This window comes from Apostichopus japonicus, chromosome 17 (assembly GCF_037975245.1).
Source record: "Apostichopus japonicus isolate 1M-3 chromosome 17, ASM3797524v1, whole genome shotgun sequence".
Lineage (NCBI taxonomy): Eukaryota > Metazoa > Echinodermata > Holothuroidea > Aspidochirotida > Stichopodidae > Apostichopus > Apostichopus japonicus.
Window position 1 is genome coordinate 13,782,696 of NC_092577.1, and position 23,973 is coordinate 13,806,668.

At 41.4% G+C, this 23,973-nt stretch overlaps 1 protein-coding gene across 1 annotated transcript; it reads left to right on the top strand.

The window, feature by feature from the left end:
* Nucleotides 1–64: 64 nt before the first annotated feature.
* LOC139984576 (uncharacterized) lies at nucleotides 65–23,443 on the top strand. The gene is made up of 3 exons (XM_071998517.1): nucleotides 65–15,666; nucleotides 15,697–20,539; nucleotides 23,376–23,443. The coding sequence occupies exons 1-3, from the start codon at nucleotides 580–582 to the stop codon at nucleotides 23,441–23,443; spliced, it is 19,998 nt and encodes a 6,665-aa protein (XP_071854618.1). The 5' UTR covers nucleotides 65–579.
* The last annotated feature ends 530 nt before the right edge of the window (nucleotides 23,444–23,973 follow it).

Sequence of the window (23,973 nt, forward strand, 5' to 3'; positions counted from 1 at the left end):
AGTACTTTAGCACCTGTCGTGACTCTAACAGGACCCGTGAAAACCGAACCACAACAAGGCAAGGCAACATTCTTTTCATGCATAATCCACTTCATCATCAGTGATCATCTTTAATATTGGAAACTTTAATTTCTTTGCTCTATATTCTTTTAAACCATTTTAACCATTTTACCCATTTATGATGTCCATTACTAAGGCAAGGTTTTCTTTATGGCTTCAGTAGTTAACATCATCAGTAAAATGAAGCAGTAGCATCCCATGCAAAGCTGCCTTTGGTAACAAGGTAAACTGGGCTATAATTTCCATTCTCTTACCTACCCTACAAACCGTTGCTGTTAAATCATATTTGATAATGATACTTTCATTATTTGGGAAGTGTATAGAGCCAATTACTAGCATCTATAGACAAATTGCAGTTGAAAGTGCCCCTGCATGGTTATCTTGTGATATGTACCGCAGTAAAGAGAACGCTGTCACCTATTCTGCTGGTGAGAGTGGGATGCAAACTGTTGTACACATGGTTCTGATTTGTTTGTGTGATCCTCTGGTGATTTCTGTTTATTTTCTGTATATTTCTCAATGTATATCCTCACAGGGATACGAACATCAACAGCAACTGAAGAATACAACACCCCTTCACCGTCCAGCTTGGTATCAACTTCTACAAGATCAACATCATCCTCAACATCATCATCAACATCAACTTCCCCTTCATTTACCTTGACTTCTTTTACTAGTATTTCTGAAACGTCACCAGCTACTTTTACGCTGACATCCCCGATATCCTTTACCCAAACATCCCCAAAAGGCACATCATTCACCAGCCGAGCATCGACGAGTACATCACAAACTCCATCTTCCCCATTCTCTCCTAGCCATTTCAGTCCAGGGACATCACTTTCAAGTAGTCCCTCACCAGAGCTAAGTACAACTATCAACAAGATAAGTACTACAATGACATCACATGAGACAACATCGGTATCTAAAACAGAATCCACCCCAGGACCTTCATCTACATCTGGAACATCAGTATCAGGCACTTCAGTTTCTAAGGAACCAAGTACAACATCTGTAACCGGTACAAGTCCTACAGTGACTTCACATGAAACTACATCAGTATCTGAAACAAGTCCCGAATCCACTCCAGGACCGTCATCTACATCTGGAACATCAGTATCAGGCACTTCTGTTTCTAAGGAACCAAGTACAACATCTGTAACCGGTACAAGTCCTACAGTGACTTCACATGAAACTACATCAGTATCTAAAACAAATCCGGAATCCACTCCAGGATCTACATCTGGAACATCAGTATCAGGCACTTCTGTTTCTAAGGAACCAAGTACAACATCTGTAACCGGTACAAGTCCAACAGTGACTTCACATGAAACTACATCAGTAACTGAAATAAGTCCCGAATCCACTCCAGGACCTTCATCTACATCTGGAACATCAGTATCAGGCACTTCTGTTTCTAAGGAACCAAGTACAACATCTGTAACCGGTACAAGTCCAACATTGACTTCACATGAAACTACATCAGTATCTGAAACAAGTCCCAAATCCACTCCAGGACCTTCATCTACATCTGGAACATCAGTATCAGGCACTTCTGTTTCTAAGGAAACAAGTACAACATCTGTAGCCGGTACAAGTCCTACAGTGACTTCACATGAAACTACATCAGTATCTGAAACAAATCCGGAATCCACTCCAGGATCTACATCTGGAACATCAGTATCAGGCACTTCTGTTTCTAAGGAACCAAGTACAACATCAGTTACTGGTACAAGTCCAACATTGACTTCACAAGAAACTACATCAGTATCTGAAACAAGTCCCGAATCCACTCCAGGACCTTCATCTACGTCTGGAACATCAGTATCAGGCACTTCTGTTTCTAAGGAACCAAGTACAACATCTGTAACCGGTACAAGTCCTACAGTGACTTCACATGAAACTACATCAGTATCTAAAACAAATCCGGAATCCACTCCAGGATCTACATCTGGAACATCAGTATCAGGCACTTCTGTTTCTAAGGAACCAAGTACAACATCTGTAACCGGTACAAGTCCAACAGTGACTTCACATGAAACTACATCAGTAACTGAAATAAGTCCCGAATCCACTCCAGGACCTTCATCTACATCTGGAACATCAGTATCAGGCACTTCTGTTTCTAAGGAACCAAGTACAACATCTGTAACCGGTACAAGTCCAACATTGACTTCACATGAAACTACATCAGTATCTGAAACAAGTCCCAAATCCACTCCAGGACCTTCATCTACATCTGGAACATCAGTATCAGGCACTTCTGTTTCTAAGGAAACAAGTACAACATCTGTAGCCGGTACAAGTCCTACAGTGACTTCACATGAAACTACATCAGTATCTGAAACAAATCCGGAATCCACTCCAGGATCTACATCTGGAACATCAGTATCAGGCACTTCTGTTTCTAAGGAACCAAGTACGACATCAGTTACTGGTACAAGTCCAACATTGACTTCACAAGAAACTACATCAGTATCTGAAACAAGTCCCGAATCCACTCCAGGACCTTCATCTACATCTGGAACATCAGTATCAGGCACTTCTGTTTCTAAGGAACCAAGTACAACATCAGTAACCGGTACAAGTCCTACAGTGACTTCACATGAAACTACATCAGTATCTGAAACAAGTCCGGAATCCACTCCGGGACCTTCATCTACATCTGGAACATCAGTATCAGGCACTTCTGTTTCTAAGGAACCAAGTACAACATCTGTAACCAGTACAAGTCCTACTCAAACTTCACATGAAAGAACAACTTCGACAGTATCAAAGGAACAAACTACATTGAAGCCTACTGTAACTAGTATTAAGATTTCGACTATTGGATCAAGCAGCGAACAAACAGGAAGTGTTACACCATCTACATTTACAGAGTTTAGCTCAACAATCAACCAAACACCATCAACACCGGAGTCAACTACTTCATCGACTGATGAAGGTACCACACCTGTTGTGATTGTTACTGGAAGTGTTAGTCAAACAACTCAAGAAGGTAGTACTCCAACACAACCAACCGTTACTCCCAGTCTCACGTCAAGCTCTCCTTTAACAACCACTTCTGCTCTAACAGTTGGTACTACCCTTCCAGTCACAGTAATTTCATCAGTTGAAACTTCTACACCAGTTCCTGAAGTAACAACTACAGGTATGACACCTTCAAGTAGTTTTGTTACAGCTCCACCTGAAATGTCAACTATCATTTCAAGTGTGGGTACACCAGCAACACCTGTAAGTACTACAATAACAGGCCATACTGATGAAACAGTACCTAATACAACAGGCATTACACCCAGTACAAGTACAGGTATAGTATCTTCAGCAGAACCCACAAGTACAACAAAAAGTACATCCTCGAAGAGTGTATCAACTCCATTGTCGACCTCTGTCACAAATGTTCCAACAACAAGTAAAGTATCTACCTCAATTTCAACTGTTACAATAGCAAGTAGTGAAACACCAATATCAACAAGTACATTAACAACATTAACTCTTGCTTCTGTTCCTACACAAATACACACAACTGAAACTACAACAACTGAGGAATGTGAAACAACGACACTACCATCGGTTACCCCATCTACCATTGGTGAAAGCAGTACATCAACACATACTCCTTTTACTCCCAGTTCAACCATCAGTACTATTTCGAATACACCACCTGTGATCACAATAGCTACAGAAGGCACAACACCTAAGGAAACAAGTCCATCCATTCTATCAACAGAGACAGCACCAACAACTTTCAGCACACGAACACCACAAGAAGGAACTACACCATTCACATCTATATCACAGCAACCAAGCACTACATCTATCACTAGAACAAAACCTACAGAAACATCAGAAACAACTACATCAGTCTCTGAAACAAGTCCCGAATCCACTCCAGGACCTTCATCTACATCTGGAACATCAGTATCAGGCACTTCTGTTTCTAAGGAACCAAGTACAACATCTGTAACCGGTACAAGTCCTACAGAAACATCAGAAACAACTACATCAGTCTCTGAAACAAGTCTCGAATCTACTCCAGGACCTTCATCTACATCTGGAACATCAGTATCAGGCACTTCTGTTTCTAAGGAACAAAGTACAACATCTGTAACCGGTACAAGTCCAACAGTGACTTCACATGAAACTACATCAGTATCTGAAACAAGTCCCGAATCCACTTCAGGACCTTCATCTACATCTGGAACATCAGTATCAGGCACTTCTGTTTCTAAGGAACCAAGTACAACATCAGTTACTGGTACAAGTCATACAGTGACTTCACATGAAACTACATCAGTATCTGAAACAAGTCCGGAATCAACTCCAGGACCTTCATCTACATCTGGAACATCAGTATCAGGCACTTCTGTTTCTAAGGAACCAAGTACAACATCAGTAACCGGAACAAGTCCAACAGTGACTTCACCTGAGACTACATCAGTATCTGAAACAAGTCCGGAATCTACTCCAGGACCTTCATCTACATCTGGAACATCAGTATCAGGCACTTCTGTTTCTAAGGAACAAAGTACAACATCTTTAACCGGAACAAGTCCATCATTGACTTCACATGAAACTACATCAGTATCTGAAACAAGTACAGAATCCACTCCAGGACCTTCATCTACATCTGGAACATCAGTATCAGGCACTTCTGTTTCTAAGGAACCAAGTACAACATCAGTAACTGGAACAAGTCCAACATTGACTTCACAAGAAACTACATCAGTATCTGAAACAAGTCTGGAATCTACTCCAGGACCTTCATCTACATCTGGAACATCAGTATCAGGCACTTCTGTTTCTAAGGAACCAAGTACAACATCAGTAACTGGTGCAAGTCCTACAGTGACTTCACATGAAACTACATCAGTATCTGAAACAAGTCCGGAATCTACTCCAGGACCTTCATTTACATCTGGAACATCAGTATCAGGCACTTCTTTTTCTAAGGAACAAAGTACAACATCTGTAACCGGAACAAGTCCATCATTGACTTCACATGAAACTACATCAGTATCTGAAACAAGTAAAGAATCCACTCCAGGAACTTCATCTACATCTGGAACATCAGTATCAGGCACTTCTGTTTCTAAGGAACCAAGTACAACATCTGTAACCGGTACAAGTCCAACAGTGACTTCACCTGAGACTACATCAGTATCTGAAACAAGTCTGGAATCTACTCCAGGACCTTCATTTACATCTGGAACATCAGTATCAGGCACTTCTGTTTCTAAGGAACCAAGTACAACATCAGTAACTGGTACCAGTCCAACATTGACTTCACAAGAAACTACATCAGTATCTGAAACAAGTCCGGAATCCACTCCAGGACCTTCATCTACATCTGGAACATCAGTATCAGGCACTTCTGTTTCTAAGGAACCAAGTACAACATCAGTAACTGGTACAAGTCCAATATTGACTTCACAAGAAACTACATCAGTATCTGAAACAAGTCTCGAATCTACTCCAGGACCTTCATCTACATCTGGAACATCAGTATCAGGCACTTCTGTTTCTAAGGAACCAAGTACAACATCAGTAACCGGTACAAGTCCTACAGTGACTTCACATGAAACTACATCAGTATCTGAAACAAGTCCCGAATCCACTCCAGGACCTTCATCTACATCTGGAACATCAGTATCAGGCACTTCTGTTTCTAAGGAACCAAGTACAACATCAGTAACCGGTACAAGTCCAACAGTGACTTCACATGAAACTACATCAGTATCTGAAACAAGTCCCGAATCCACTCCAGGAACTTCATTTACATCTGGAACATCAGTATCAGGCACTTCTGTTTCTAAGGAACAAAGTACAACATCTGTAACCGGTACAAGTCCTACAGTGACTTCACATGAAACTACATCAGTATCTGAAACAAGTCCCGAATCCACTCCAGGACCTTCATCTACATCTGGAACATCAGTATCAGGCACTTCTGTTTCTAAGGAACAAAGTACAACATCTGTAACCGGTACAAGTCCAACAGTGACTTCACATGAAACTACATCAGTAACTGAAATAAGTCCCGAATCCACTCCAGGACCTTCATCTACATCTGGAACATCAGTATCAGGCACTTCTGTTTCTAAGGAACCAAGTACAACATCTGTAACCGGTACAAGTCCAACATTGACTTCACATGAAACTACATCAGTATCTGAAACAAGTCCCAAATCCACTCCAGGACCTTCATCTACATCTGGAACATCAGTATCAGGCACTTCTGTTTCTAAGGAAACAAGTACAACATCTGTAGCCGGTACAAGTCCTACAGTGACTTCACATGAAACTACATCAGTATCTGAAACAAATCCGGAATCCACTCCAGGATCTACATCTGGAACATCAGTATCAGGCACTTCTGTTTCTAAGGAACCAAGTACGACATCAGTTACTGGTACAAGTCCAACATTGACTTCACAAGAAACTACATCAGTATCTGAAACAAGTCCCGAATCCACTCCAGGACCTTCATCTACATCTGGAACATCAGTATCAGGCACTTCTGTTTCTAAGGAACCAAGTACAACATCAGTAACCGGTACAAGTCCTACAGTGACTTCACATGAAACTACATCAGTATCTGAAACAAGTCCGGAATCCACTCCGGGACCTTCATCTACATCTGGAACATCAGTATCAGGCACTTCTGTTTCTAAGGAACCAAGTACAACATCTGTAACCAGTACAAGTCCTACTCAAACTTCACATGAAAGAACAACTTCGACAGTATCAAAGGAACAAACTACATTGAAGCCTACTGTAACTAGTATTAAGATTTCGACTATTGGATCAAGCAGCGAACAAACAGGAAGTGTTACACCATCTACATTTACAGAGTTTAGCTCAACAATCAACCAAACACCATCAACACCGGAGTCAACTACTTCATCGACTGATGAAGGTACCACACCTGTTGTGATTGTTACTGGAAGTGTTAGTCAAACAACTCAAGAAGGTAGTACTCCAACACAACCAACCGTTACTCCCAGTCTCACGTCAAGCTCTCCTTTAACAACCACTTCTGCTCTAACAGTTGGTACTACCCTTCCAGTCACAGTAATTTCATCAGTTGAAACTTCTACACCAGTTCCTGAAGTAACAACTACAGGTATGACACCTTCAAGTAGTTTTGTTACAGCTCCACCTGAAATGTCAACTATCATTTCAAGTGTGGGTACACCAGCAACACCTGTAAGTACTACAATAACAGGCCATACTGATGAAACAGTACCTAATACAACAGGCATTACACCCAGTACAAGTACAGGTATAGTATCTTCAGCAGAACCCACAAGTACAACAAAAAGTACATCCTCGAAGAGTGTATCAACTCCATTGTCGACCTCTGTCACAAATGTTCCAACAACAAGTAAAGTATCTACCTCAATTTCAACTGTTACAATAGCAAGTAGTGAAACACCAATATCAACAAGTACATTAACAACATTAACTCTTGCTTCTGTTCCTACACAAATACACACAACTGAAACTACAACAACTGAGGAATGTGAAACAACGACACTACCATCGGTTACCCCATCTACCATTGGTGAAAGCAGTACATCAACACATACTCCTTTTACTCCCAGTTCAACCATCAGTACTATTTCGAATACACCACCTGTGATCACAATAGCTACAGAAGGCACAACACCTAAGGAAACAAGTCCATCCATTCTATCAACAGAGACAGCACCAACAACTTTCAGCACACGAACACCACAAGAAGGAACTACACCATTCACATCTATATCACAGCAACCAAGCACTACATCTATCACTAGAACAAAACCTACAGAAACATCAGAAACAACTACATCAGTCTCTGAAACAAGTCCCGAATCCACTCCAGGACCTTCATCTACATCTGGAACATCAGTATCAGGCACTTCTGTTTCTAAGGAACCAAGTACAACATCTGTAACCGGTACAAGTCCTACAGAAACATCAGAAACAACTACATCAGTCTCTGAAACAAGTCTCGAATCTACTCCAGGACCTTCATCTACATCTGGAACATCAGTATCAGGCACTTCTGTTTCTAAGGAACAAAGTACAACATCTGTAACCGGTACAAGTCCAACAGTGACTTCACATGAAACTACATCAGTATCTGAAACAAGTCCCGAATCCACTTCAGGACCTTCATCTACATCTGGAACATCAGTATCAGGCACTTCTGTTTCTAAGGAACCAAGTACAACATCAGTTACTGGTACAAGTCATACAGTGACTTCACATGAAACTACATCAGTATCTGAAACAAGTCCGGAATCAACTCCAGGACCTTCATCTACATCTGGAACATCAGTATCAGGCACTTCTGTTTCTAAGGAACCAAGTACAACATCAGTAACCGGAACAAGTCCAACAGTGACTTCACCTGAGACTACATCAGTATCTGAAACAAGTCCGGAATCTACTCCAGGACCTTCATCTACATCTGGAACATCAGTATCAGGCACTTCTGTTTCTAAGGAACAAAGTACAACATCTTTAACCGGAACAAGTCCATCATTGACTTCACATGAAACTACATCAGTATCTGAAACAAGTACAGAATCCACTCCAGGACCTTCATCTACATCTGGAACATCAGTATCAGGCACTTCTGTTTCTAAGGAACCAAGTACAACATCAGTAACTGGAACAAGTCCAACATTGACTTCACAAGAAACTACATCAGTATCTGAAACAAGTCTGGAATCTACTCCAGGACCTTCATCTACATCTGGAACATCAGTATCAGGCACTTCTGTTTCTAAGGAACCAAGTACAACATCAGTAACTGGTGCAAGTCCTACAGTGACTTCACATGAAACTACATCAGTATCTGAAACAAGTCCGGAATCTACTCCAGGACCTTCATTTACATCTGGAACATCAGTATCAGGCACTTCTTTTTCTAAGGAACAAAGTACAACATCTGTAACCGGAACAAGTCCATCATTGACTTCACATGAAACTACATCAGTATCTGAAACAAGTAAAGAATCCACTCCAGGAACTTCATCTACATCTGGAACATCAGTATCAGGCACTTCTGTTTCTAAGGAACCAAGTACAACATCTGTAACCGGTACAAGTCCAACAGTGACTTCACCTGAGACTACATCAGTATCTGAAACAAGTCTGGAATCTACTCCAGGACCTTCATTTACATCTGGAACATCAGTATCAGGCACTTCTGTTTCTAAGGAACCAAGTACAACATCAGTAACTGGTACCAGTCCAACATTGACTTCACAAGAAACTACATCAGTATCTGAAACAAGTCCGGAATCCACTCCAGGACCTTCATCTACATCTGGAACATCAGTATCAGGCACTTCTGTTTCTAAGGAACCAAGTACAACATCAGTAACTGGTACAAGTCCAATAATGACTTCACAAGAAACTACATCAGTATCTGAAACAAGTCCGGAATCTACTCCAGGACCTTCATCTACATCTGGAACATCAGTATCAGGCACTTCTGTTTCTAAGGAACCAAGTACAACATCAGTAACCGGTACAAGTCCTACAGTGACTTCACATGAAACTACATCAGTATCTGAAACAAGTCCCGAATCCACTCCAGGACCTTCATTTACATCTGGAACATCAGTATCAGGCACTTCTGTTTCTAAGGAACCAAGTACAACATCAGTAACCGGTACAAGTCCAACAGTGACTTCACATGAAACTACATCAGTATCTGAAACAAGTCCCGAATCCACTCCAGGAACTTCATTTACATCTGGAACATCAGTATCAGGCACTTCTGTTTCTAAGGAACAAAGTACAACATCTGTAACCGGTACAAGTCCTACAGTGACTTCACATGAAACTACATCAGTATCTGAAACAAGTCCCGAATCCACTCCAGGACCTTCATCTACATCTGGAACATCAGTATCAGGCACTTCTGTTTCTAAGGAACAAAGTACAACATCTGTAACCGGTACAAGTCCAACAGTGACTTCACATGAAACTACATCAGTATCTGAAACAAGTCCGGAATCCACTCCAGGACCTTCATCTACATCTGGAACATCAGTATCAGGCACTTCTGTTTCTAAGGAACCAAGTACAACATCAGTAACTGGTACAAGTCCTACAGTGACTTCACATGAAACTACATCAGTATCTGAAACAAGTACAGAATCCACTCCAGGACCTTCATCTACATCTGGAACATCAGTATCAGGCACTTCTGTTTCTAAGGAACCAAGTACAACATCAGTAACCGGAACAAGTCCAACAGTGACTTCACCTGAGACTACATCAGTATCTGAAACAAGTCTGGAATCTACTCCAGGACCTTCATCTACATCTGGAACATCAGTATCAGGCACTTCTGTTTCTAAGGAACCAAGTACAACATCAGTAACCGGAACAAGTCCAACAGTGACTTCACCTGAGACTACATCAGTATCTGAAACAAGTCTGGAATCTACTCCAGGACCTTCATCTACATCTGGAACATCAGTATCAGGCACTTCTGTTTCTAAGGAACCAAGTACAACATCAGTAACTGGTACAAGTCCAACATTGACTTCACAAGAAACTACATCAGTATCTGAAACAAGTCCGGAATCAACTCCAGGACCTTCATCTACATCTGGAACATCAGTATCAGGCACTTCTGTTTCTAAGGAACCAAGTACAACATCAGTAACCGGAACAAGTCCTACAGTGACTTCACATGAATCTACATCAGTATCTGAAACAAGTCCCGAATCCACTCCAGGACCTTCATTTACATCTGGAACATCAGTATCAGGCACTTCTGTTTCTAAGGAACAAAGTACAACATCTGTAACCGGTACAAGTCCTACAGTGACTTCACATGAAACTACATCAGTATCTGAAACAAGTCCTGAATCCACTCCAGGACCTTCATCTACATCTGGAACATCAGTATCAGGCACTTCTGTTTCTAAGGAACAAAGTACAACATCTGTAACCGGTACAAGTCCAACAGTGACTTCACATGAAACTACATCAGTATCTGAAACAAGTCCAGAATCCACTCCAGGACCTTCATCTACATCTGGAACATCAGTATCAGGCACTTCTGTTTCTAAGGAACCAAGTACAACATCTGTAACCGGTACAAGTCCTACAGAAACATCAGAAACAACTACATCAGTATCTGAAACAAGTCCAGAATCCACTCCAGGACCTTCATCTACATCTGGAACATCAGTATCAGGCACTTCTGTTTCTAAGGAACAAAGTACAACATCTGTAACCGGTACAAGTCCTACAGTGACTTCACATGAAACTACATCAGGATCTGAAACAAGTCCCGAATCCACTCCAGGACCTTCATCTACATCTGGAACATCAGTATCAGGCACTTCTGTTTCTAAGGAACAAAGTACAACATCAGTTACTGGTTCAAGTCCTACAGTGACTTCACATGAAACTACATCAGTATCTGAAACAAGTCCAGAATCCACTCCAGGACCTTCATCTACATCTAGAACATCAGTATCAGGCACTTCTGTTTCTAAGGAACAAAGTACAACATCTTTAACCGGAACAAGTCCAACATTGACTTCACATGAAACTACATCAGTATCTGAAACAAGTACAGAATCCACTCCAGGACCTTCATCTACATCTGGAACATCAGTATCAGGCACTTCTGTTTCTAAGGAACCAAGTACAACATCAGTAACTGGAACAAGTCCAACATTGACTTCACAAGAAACTACATCAGTATCTGAAACAAGTCCGGAATCTACCCCAGGACCTTCATCTACATCTGGAACATCAGTATCAGGCACTTCTGTTTCTAAGGAACCAAGTACAACATCAGTAACTGGTACAAGTCCTACAGTGACTTCACATGAAACTACATCAGTATCTGAAACAAGTACAGAATCCACTCCAGGACCTTCATCTACATCTGGAACATCAGTATCAGGCACTTCTGTTTCTAAGGAACCAAGTACAACATCAGTAACCGGAACAAGTCCAACAGTGACTTCACCTGAGACTACATCAGTATCTGAAACAAGTCTGGAATCTACTCCAGGACCTTCATCTACATCTGGAACATCAGTATCAGGCACTTCTGTTTCTAAGGAACCAAGTACAACATCAGTAACCGGAACAAGTCCAACAGTGACTTCACCTGAGACTACATCAGTATCTGAAACAAGTCTGGAATCTACTCCAGGACCTTCATCTACATCTGGAACATCAGTATCAGGCACTTCTGTTTCTAAGGAACCAAGTACAACATCAGTAACTGGTACTAGTCCAACATTGACTTCACAAGAAACTACATCAGTATCTGAAACAAGTCCGGAATCAACTCCAGGACCTTCATCTACATCTGGAACATCAGTATCAGGCACTTCTGTTTCTAAGGAACCAAGTACAACATCAGTAACCGGAACAAGTCCTACAGTGACTTCACATGAAACTACATCAGTATCTGAAACAAGTCCCGAATCCACTCCAGGACCTTCATTTACATCTGGAACATCAGTATCAGGCACTTCTGTTTCTAAGGAACAAAGTACAACATCTGTAACTGGTACAAGTCCTACAGTGACTTCACATGAAACTACATCAGTATCTGAAACAAGTCCCGAATCCACTCCAGGACCTTCATCTACATCTGGAACATCAGTATCAGGCACTTCTGTTTCTAAGGAACAAAGTACAACATCTGTAACCGGTACAAGTCCAACAGTGACTTCACATGAAACTACATCAGTATCTGAAACAAGTCCAGAATCCACTCCAGGACCTTCATCTACATCTGGAACATCAGTATCAGGCACTTCTGTTTCTAAGGAACCAAGTACAACATCTGTAACCGGTACAAGTCCTACAGAAACATCAGAAACAACTACATCAGTATCTGAAACAAGTCCAGAATCCACTCCAGGACCTTCATCTACATCTGGAACATCAGTATCAGGCACTTCTGTTTCTAAGGAACAAAGTACAACATCTGTAACCGGTACAAGTCCTACAGTGACTTCACATGAAACTACATCAGGATCTGAAACAAGTCCCGAATCCACTCCAGGACCTTCATCTACATCTGGAACATCAGTATCAGGCACTTCTGTTTCTAAGGAACAAAGTACAACATCAGTTACTGGTTCAAGTCCAACAGTGACTTCACATGAAACTACATCAGTATCTGAAACAAGTCCAGAATCCACTCCAGGACCTTCATCTACATCTAGAACATCAGTATCAGGCACTTCTGTTTCTAAGGAACCAAGTACAACATCAGTAACTGGAACAAGTCCAACAGTGACTTCACCTGAGACTACATCAGTATCTGAAACAAGTCCGGTATCTACTCCAGGACCTTCATCTACATCTAGAACATCAGTATCAGGCACTTCTGTTTCTAAGGAACCAAGTACAACATCAGTAACTGGTACAAGTCCAACATTGACTTCACAAGAAACTATATCAGTATCTGAAACAAGTCCGGAATCTACTCCAGGACCTTCATCTACATCTGGAACATCAGTATCAGGCACTTCTGTTTCTAAGGAACCAAGTACAACATCAGTAACTGGTACAAGTCCAACATTGACTTCAAAAGAAACTACATCAGTATCTGAAACAAGTCCGGAATCTACTCCAGGACCTTCATCTACATCTGGAACATCAGTATCAGGCACTTCTGTTTCTAAGGAACCAAGTACAACATCAGTTACTGGTACAAGTCCTACAGTGACTTCACATGAAACTACATCAGTATCTGAAACAAGTCCGGAATCCACTCCAGGACCTTCATTTACATCTGGAACATCAGTATCAGGCACTTCTGTTTCTAAGGAACAAAGTACAACATCAGTAACCGGTACAAGTCCAACAGTGACTTCACATGAAACTACATCAGTATCTGAAACAAGTCCCGAATCCACTCCAGGACCTTCATCTACATCTGGAACATCAGTATCAGGCACTTCTGTTTCTAAGGAACCAAGTACAACATCTGTAACCGGAACAAGTCCTACAGTGACTTCACATGAAACTACATCAATATCTGAAACATCAGTATCAGGCACTTCTGTTTCTAAGGAACCAAGTACAACATCTGTAACCGGTACAAGTCAAACATTGACTTCACATGAAACTACATCAGTATCTGAAACAAGTCCCGAATCCACTCCAGGACCTTCATCTACATCTGAAACTTCAGTATCAGGCACTTCTGTTTCTAAGGAACCAAGTACAACATCTGTAACGGGTACAAGTCCAACATTGACTTCACATGAAACTACATCAGTATCTGAAACAAGTCCAATATCCACTCCAGGACCTTCATCTACATCTGGAACATCAGTATCAGGCACTTCTGTTTCTAAGGAACAAAGTACAACATCTGTATCCGGTACAAGTCCAACAGTGACTTCACATGAAACTACATCAGTATCTGAAACAAGTCCAATATCCACTCCAGGACCTTCATCTACATCTGGAACATCAGTATCAGGCACTTCTGTTTCTAAGGAACCAAGTACAACATCTGTAACCGGAACAAGTCCTACAGTGACTTCACATGAAACTACATCAATATCTGAAACAAGTCCCGAATCCACTCCAGGACCTTCATCTACATCTGGAACATCAGTATCAGGCACTTCTGTTTCTAAGGAACAGAGTACAACATCTGTAACCGGTACAAGTCCTACAGAAACATCAGAAACAACTACATCAGTCTCTGAAACAAGTCCCGAATCCACTCCAGGACCTTCATTTACATCTGGAACATCAGTATCAGGCACTTCTGTTTCTAAGGAACAAAGTACAACATCTGTAACCGGTACAAGTCCTACAGTGACTTCACATGAAACTACATCAGTATCTGAAACAAGTCCGAAATCCACTCCAGGACCTTCATCTACATCTAAAACTTCAGTATCAGGCACTTCTGTTTCTAAGGAACCAAGTACAACATCAGTTACTGGTACAAGTCCAACATTGACTTCACATGAAACTACGTCAGTATCTGAAACAAGTCCAATATCCACTCCAGGACCTTCATCTACATCTGGAACATCAGTATCAGGCACTTCTGTTTCTAAGGAACCAAGTACAACATCTGTAACCGGTACAAGTCCAACAGTGACTTCACATGAATCTACATCAGTATCTGAAACAAGTCCGTATTCTACTCCAGGACCTTCATTTACATCTGGAACATCAGTATCAGGCACTTCTGTTTCTAAGGAACAAAGTACAACATCTGTAACCGGTACAAGTCCTACAGTGACTTTACATGAAACTACATCAGTATCTGAAACAAGTCCCGAATCCACTCCAGGACTTTCATCTACATCTGGAACATCAGTATCAGGCACTTCTGTTTCTAAGGAACCAAGTACAACATCTGTAACTGGTACAAGTCCTACAGAAACATCAGAAACAATGACATCAGTCTCTGAAACAAGTCCCGAATCCACTCCAGGACCTTCATTTACATCTGGAACATCAGTATCAGGCACTTCTGTTTCTAAGGAACAAAGTACAACATCTGTAACCGGTACAAGTCCTACAGTGACTTCACATGAAACTACATCAGTATCTGAAACAAGTCCTGAATCCACTCATGGACCTTCATCTACATCTGGAACATCAGTATCAGGCACTTCTGTTTCTAAGGAACAAAGTACAACATCTGTAACCGGTACAAGTCCTACAGTGACTTCACATGAAACTACATCAGTATCTGAAACAAGTCCAGAATCCACTCCAGGACCTTCATCTACATCTGGAACATCAGTATCAGGCACTTCTGTTTCTAAGGAACCAAGTACAACATCTGTAACCGGTACAAGTCCAACAGTGACTTCACATGAAACTACATCAGTATCTGAAACAAGTCCAGAATCCACTCCAGGACCTTCATCTACATCTGGAACATCAGTATCAGGCACTTCTGTTTCTAAGGAACCAAGTACAACATCTGTAACCGGAACAAGTCCTACAGTGACTTCACATGAAACTACATCAATATCTGAAACAAGTCCAGAATCCACTCCAGGACCTTCATCTACATCTGGAACATCAGTATCAGGCACTTCTGTTTCTAAGGAACAAAGTACAACATCTGTAACCGGTACAAGTCCAACAGTGACTTCACATGAAACTACATCAGTATCTGAAACAAGTCCAGAATCCACTCCAGGACCTTCATCTACATCTGGAACTTCAGTATCACATACTTCAATATCACTGACATCAACTTCTACTTCTGTAAGTGTTACAAGCACCTCTCAAACTTCAGAAAGAACAACTTCGACAGTATCAGAGGAACAAACTACATTGAAGCCTACTGTAACTAGTGTTAAGATTTCAACCATTGGATCAAGCAGTGAACGAACAGGAAGTGTTACACCATCTACATTTACAGAGGTTAGCTCAACAATCAACCAAACACCATCAACACCGGAGTCAACTACTTCATCGACTGATGAAGGTACCACACCTGTTGTGATTGTTACTGGAAGTGTTAGTCAAACAACTCAAGAAGGTAGTACTCCAACACAACCAACCGTTACTCCCAGTCTCACGTCAAGCTCTCCTTTAACAACCACTTCTGCTCTAACAGTTGGTACTACCCTTCCAGTCACAGTAATTTCATCAGTTGAAACTTCTACACCAGTTCCTGAAGTATCAACTACAGGTATAACACCTTCAAGTAGTCTTGTTACAACTCCACCTGAAATGTCAACTATCTTTTCAAGTGTGGGTACACCAGCAACACCTGTAAGTACTACAATAACAGGCCATACTGATGAAACAGTACCTAATACAACAGGCATTACACCCAGTACAAGTACAGGTATAGTATCTTCAGCAGAACCCACAAGTACAACAATAAGTACATCCTCAAAGAGTGTATCAACTCCATTGTCGACCTCTGCCACAAATGTTCCAACAACAAGTAAAGTATCTACCTCAATTTCAACTGTTACAATAGCAAGTAGTGAAACACCAAAATCAACAACAAGTACATTACCAACAGTAACTCATGCTTCTGTTCCTACACAAATACACACAACTGAAACTACCACAACTGAGGAATGTGAAACAACGACACTACCATCGGTTACCCCATCTACAATTGGTGAAAGCAGTACATCAGTACATACTCCTTTTACTCCCAGTTCAGCCATCAGTACTATTTCGAATACACCACCTGTGATCACAATAGCTACAGAAGGCACAACACCTAAGGAAACAAGTCCATCCATTCTATCAACAGAGACAGCACCAACAACATTCAGTACACAAACACCACAAGAAGAAACTACACCAATCACATCTATATCACAGCAACCAAGCACTACATCTATCACTAGAACAAAACCTACAGAAACATCAGAAACAACTACATCAGTCTCTGAAACAAGTCCTGAATCCACTCCAGGACCTTCATCTACATCTGGAACATCAGTATCAGGCACTTCTGTTTCTAAGGAACCAAGTACAACATCTGTAACCGGTACAAGTCCTACAGTGACTTCACATGAAACTACATCAGTCTCTGAAACAAGTCCCAAATCCACTCCAGGACCTTCATCTACATCTGGAACATCAGTATCAGGCACTTCTGTTTCTAAGGAACAAAGTACAACATCTGTAACCGGTACAAGTCCTACAGTGACTTCACATGAAACTACATCAGGATCTGCAACAAGTCCCGAATCCACTCCAGGACCTTCATCTACATCTGGAACATCAGTATCAGGCACTTCTGTTTCTAAGGAACCAAGTACAACATCAGTAACCGGAACAAGTCCAACAGTGACTTCACCTGAGACTACATCAGTATCTGAAACAAGTCCGGTATCTACTCCAGGACCTTCATCTACATCTGGAACATCAGTATCAGGCACTTCTGTTTCTAAGGAACCAAGTACAACATCAGTTACTGGTACAAGTCCTACAGTGACTTCACATGAAACTACATCAGTATCTGAAACAAGTCCAGAATCCACTCCAGGACCTTCATCTACATCTGGAACATCAGTATCAGGCACTTCTGTTTCTAAGGAACCAAGTACAACATCAGTAACCGGAACAAGTCCAACAGTGACTTCACCTGAGACTACATCAGTATCTGAAACAAGTCCGGTATCTACTCCAGGACCTTCATCTACATCTGGAACATCAGTATCAGGCACTTCTGTTTCTAAGGAACCAAGTACAACATCAGTAACTGGTACAAGTCCAACATTGACTTCACAAGAAACTACATCAGTATCTGAAACAAGTCCGGAATCCACTCCAGGACCTTCATCTACATCTGGAACATCAGTATCAGGCACTTCTGTTTCTAAGGAACCAAGTACAACATCAGTTACTGGTACAAGTCCTACAGTGACTTCACATGAAACTACATCAGTATCTGAAACAAGTCCGGAATCCACTCCAGGACCTTCATTTACATCTGGAACATCAGTATCAGGCACTTCTGTTTCTAAGGAACAAAGTACAACATCTGTAACCGGTACAAGTCCAACAGTGACTTCACATGAAACTACATCAGTATCTGAAACAAGTCCCGAATCCACTCCAGGACCTTCATCTACATCTGGAACATCAGTATCAGGCACTTCTGTTTCTAAGGAACCAAGTACAACATCTGTAACCGGAACAAGTCCTACAGTGACTTCACATGAAACTACATCAATATCTGAAACATCAGTATCAGGCACTTCTGTTTCTAAGGAACCAAGTACAACATCTGTAACCGGTACAAGTCAAACATTGACTTCACATGAAACTACATCAGTATCTGAAACAAGTCCAATATCCACTCCAGGACCTTCATCTACATCTGGAACATCAGTATCAGGCACTTCTGTTTCTAAGGAACAAAGTACAACATCTGTATCCGGTACAAGTCCAACAGTGACTTCACATGAAACTACATCAGTATCTGAAACAAGTCCAATATCCACTCCAGGACCTTCATCTACATCTGGAACATCAGTATCAGGCACTTCTGTTTCTAAGGAACCAAGTACAACATCTGTAACCGGAACAAGTCCTACAGTGACTTCACATGAAACTACATCAATATCTGAAACAAGTCTGGAATCCACTCCAGGACCTTCATCTACATCTGGAACATCAGTATCAGGCACTTCTGTTTCTAAGGAACCAAGTACAACATCTGTAACCGGTACAAGTCCTACAGAAACATCAGAAACAACTACATCAGTCTCTGAAACAAGTCCCGAATCTACTCCAGGACCTTCATTTACATCTGGAACATCAGTATCAGGCACTTCTGTTTCTAAGGAACAAAGTACAACATCTGTAACCGGTACAAGTCCTACAGTGACTTCACATGAAACTACATCAGTATCTGAAACAAGTCCGGAATCCACTCCAGGACCTTCATCTACATCTAAAACTTCAGTATCAGGCACTTCTGTTTCTAAGGAACCAAGTACAACATCAGTTACTGGTACAAGTCCAACATTGACTTCACATGAAACTACATCAGTATCTGAAACAAGTCCAATATCCACTCCAGGACCTTCATCTACATCTGGAACATCAGTATCAGGCACTTCTGTTTCTAAGGAACCAAGTACAACATCTGTAACCGGTACAAGTCCAACAGTGACTTCACATGAATCTACATCAGTATCTGAAACAAGTCCGTATTCTTCTCCAGGACCTTCATTTACATCTGGAACATCAGTATCAGGCACTTCTGTTTCTAAGGAACAAAGTACAACATCTGTAACCGGTACAAGTCCTACAGTGACTTTACATGAAACTACATCAGTATCTGAAACAAGTCCCGAATCCACCCCAGGACCTTCATCTACATCTGGAACATCAGTATCAGGCACTTCTGTTTCTAAGGAACCAAGTACAACATCTGTAACTGGTACAAGTCCTACAGAAACATCAGAAACAATGACATCAGTCTCTGAAACAAGTCCCGAATCCACTCCAGGACCTTCATTTACATCTGGAACATCAGTATCAGGCACTTCTGTTTCTAAGGAACAAAGTACAACATCTGTAACCGGTACAAGTCCTACAGTGACTTCACATGAAACTACATCAGTATCTGAAGCAAGTCCTGAATCCACTCATGGACCTTCATCTCCATCTGGAACATCAGTATCAGGCACTTCTGTTTCTAAGGAACAAAGTACAACATCTGTAACCGGTACAAGTCCTACAGTGACTTCACATGAAACTACATCAGTATCTGAAACAAGTCCGGAATCCACTCCAGGACCTTCATCTACATCTGGAACATCAGTATCAGGCACTTCTGTTTCTAAGGAACCAAGTACAACATCTGTAACCGGTACAAGTCCAACAGTGACTTCACAAGAAACTACATCAGTATCTGAAACAAGTCCCGAATCCACTCCAGGACCTTCATTTACATCTGGAACATCAGTATCAGGCACTTCTGTTTCTAAGGAACAAAGTACAACATCTGTAATCGGTACAAGTCCTACAGTGACCTTACATGAAACTACATCAGTATCTGAAGCAAGTCCTGAATCCACTCATGGACCTTCATCTACATCTGGAACATCAGTATCAGGCACTTCTGTTTCTAAGGAACAAAGTACAACATCTGTAACCGGTACAAGTCCTACAGTGACTTCACATGAAACTACATCAGTATCTGAAACAAGTCCGGAATCCACTCCAGGACCTTCATCTACATCTGGAACATCAGTATCAGGCACTTCTGTTTCTAAGGAACCAAGTACAACATCAGTTACTGGTACAAGTCCAACATTGACTTCACAAGAAACTACATCAGTATCTGAAACAAGTCCGGAATCCACTCCAGGACCTTCATCTACATCTGGAACATCAGTATCAGGCACTTCTGTTTCTAAGGAACCAAGTACAACATCAGTAACTGGTACAAGTCCTACAGTGACTTCACATGAAACTACATCAGTATCTGAAACAAGTCCGGAATCCACTCCAGGACCTTCATTTACATCTGGAACATCAGTATCAGGCACTTCTGTTTCTAAGGAACAAAGTACAACATCTGTAACCGGTACAAGTCCAACAGTGACTTCACATGAAACTACATCAATATCTGAAACAAGTCCCGAATCCACTCCAGGACCTTCATCTACATCTGGAACATCAGTATCAGGCACTTCTGTTTCTAAGGAACCAAGTACAACATCTGTAACCGGAACAAGTCCTACAGTGACTTCACATGAAACTACATCAATATCTGAAACATCAGTATCAGGCACTTCTGTTTCTAAGGAACCAAGTACAACATCTGTAACCGGTACAAGTCAAACATTGACTTCACATGAAACTACATCAGTATCTGAAACAAGTCCAATATCCACTCCAGGACCTTCATCTACATCTGGAACATCAGTATCAGGCACTTCTGTTTCTAAGGAACAAAGTACAACATCTGTATCCGGTACAAGTCCAACAGTGACTTCACATGAAACTACATCAGTATCTGAAACAAGTCCAATATCCACTCCAGGACCTTCATCTACATCTGGAACATCAGTATCAGGCACTTCTGTTTCTAAGGAACCAAGTACAACATCTGTAACCGGAACAAGTCCTACAGTGACTTCACATGAAACTACATCAATATCTGAAACAAGTCCCGAATCCACTCCAGGACCTTCATCTACATCTGGAACATCAGTATCAGGCACTTCTGTTTCTAAGGAACCAAGTACAACATCTGTAACCGGTACAAGTCCTACAGAAACATCAGAAACAACTACATCAGTCTCTGAAACAAGTCCCGAATCTACTCCAGGACCTTCATTTACATCTGGAACATCAGTATCAGGCACTTCTGTTTCTAAGGAACAAAGTACAACATCTGTAACCGGTACAAGTCCTACAGTGACTTCACATGAAACTACATCAGTATCTGAAACAAGTCCGGAATCCACTCCAGGACCTTCATCTACATCTAAAACTTCAGTATCAGGCACTTCTGTTTCTAAGGAACCAAGTACAACATCAGTTACTGGTACAAGTCCAACATTGACTTCACATGAAACTACATCAGTATCTGAAACAAGTCCAATATCCACTCCAGGACCTTCATCTACATCTGGAACATCAGTATCAGGCACTTCTGTTTCTAAGGAACCAAGTACAACATCTGTAACCGGTACAAGTCCAACAGTGACTTCACATGAATCTACATCAGTATCTGAAACAAGTCCGTATTCTACTCCAGGACCTTCATTTACATCTGGAACATCAGTATCAGGCACTTCTGTTTCTAAGGAACAAAGTACAACATCTGTAACCGGTACAAGTCCTACAGTGACTTTACATGAAACTACATCAGTATCTGAAACAAGTCCCGAATCCACCCCAGGACCTTCATCTACATCTGGAACATCAGTATCAGGCACTTCTGTTTCTAAGGAACCAAGTACAACATCTGTAACTGGTACAAGTCCTACAGAAACATCAGAAACAATGACATCAGTCTCTGAAACAAGTCCCGAATCCACTCCAGGACCTTCATTTACATCTGGAACATCAGTATCAGGCACTTCTGTTTCTAAGGAACAAAGTACAACATCTGTAACCGGTACAAGTCCTACAGTGACTTCACATGAAACTACATCAGTATCTGAAGCAAGTCCTGAATCCACTCATGGACCTTCATCTACATCTGGAACATCAGTATCAGGCACTTCTGTTTCTAAGGAACAAAGTACAACATCTGTAACCGGTACAAGTCCTACAGTGACTTCACATGAAACTACATCAGTATCTGAAACAAGTCCGGAATCCACTCCAGGACCTTCATCTACATCTGGAACATCAGTATCAGGCACTTCTGTTTCTAAGGAACCAAGTACAACATCTGTAACCGGTACAAGTCCAACAGTGACTTCACATGAAACTACATCAGTATCTGAAACAAGTCCAGAATCCACTCCAGGACCTTCATCTACATCTGGAACATCAGTATCAGGCACTTCTGTTTCTAAGGAACCAAGTACAACATCTGTAACCGGAACAAGTCCTACAGTGACTTCACATGAAACTACATCAATATCTGAAACAAGTCCAGAATCCACTCCAGGACCTTCATCTACATCTGGAACATCAGTATCAGGCACTTCTGTTTCTAAGGAACAAAGTACAACATCTGTAACCGGTACAAGTCCAACAGTGACTTCACATGAAACTACATCAGTATCTGAAACAAGTCCAGAATCCACTCCAGGACCTTCATCTACATCTGGAACTTCAGTATCACATACTTCAATATCACTGTCATCAACTTCTACTTCTGTAAGTGTTACAAGCACCTCTCAAACTTCAGAAAGAACAACTTCGACAGTATCAGAGGAACAAACTACATTGAAGCCTACTGTAACTAGTGTTAAGATTTCAACCATTGGATCAAGCAGTGAACGAACAGGAAGTGTTACACCATCTACATTTACAGAGGTTAGCTCAACAATCAACCAAACACCATCAACACCGGAGTCAACTACTTCATCGACTGATGAAGGTACCACACCTGTTGTGATTGTTACTGGAAGTGTTAGTCAAACAACTCAAGAAGGTAGTACTCCAACACAACCAACCGTTACTCCCAGTCTCACGTCAAGCTCTCCTTTAACAACCACTTCTGCTCTAACAGTTGGTACTACCCTTCCAGTCACAGTAATTTCATCAGTTGAAACTTCTACACCAGTTCCTGAAGTATCAACTACAGGTATAACACCTTCAAGTAGTCTTGTTACAACTCCACCTGAAATGTCAACTATCTTTTCAAGTGTGGGTACACCAGCAACACCTGTAAGTACTACAATAACAGGCCATACTGATGAAACAGTACCTAATACAACAGGCATTACACCCAGTACAAGTACAGGTATAGTATCTTCA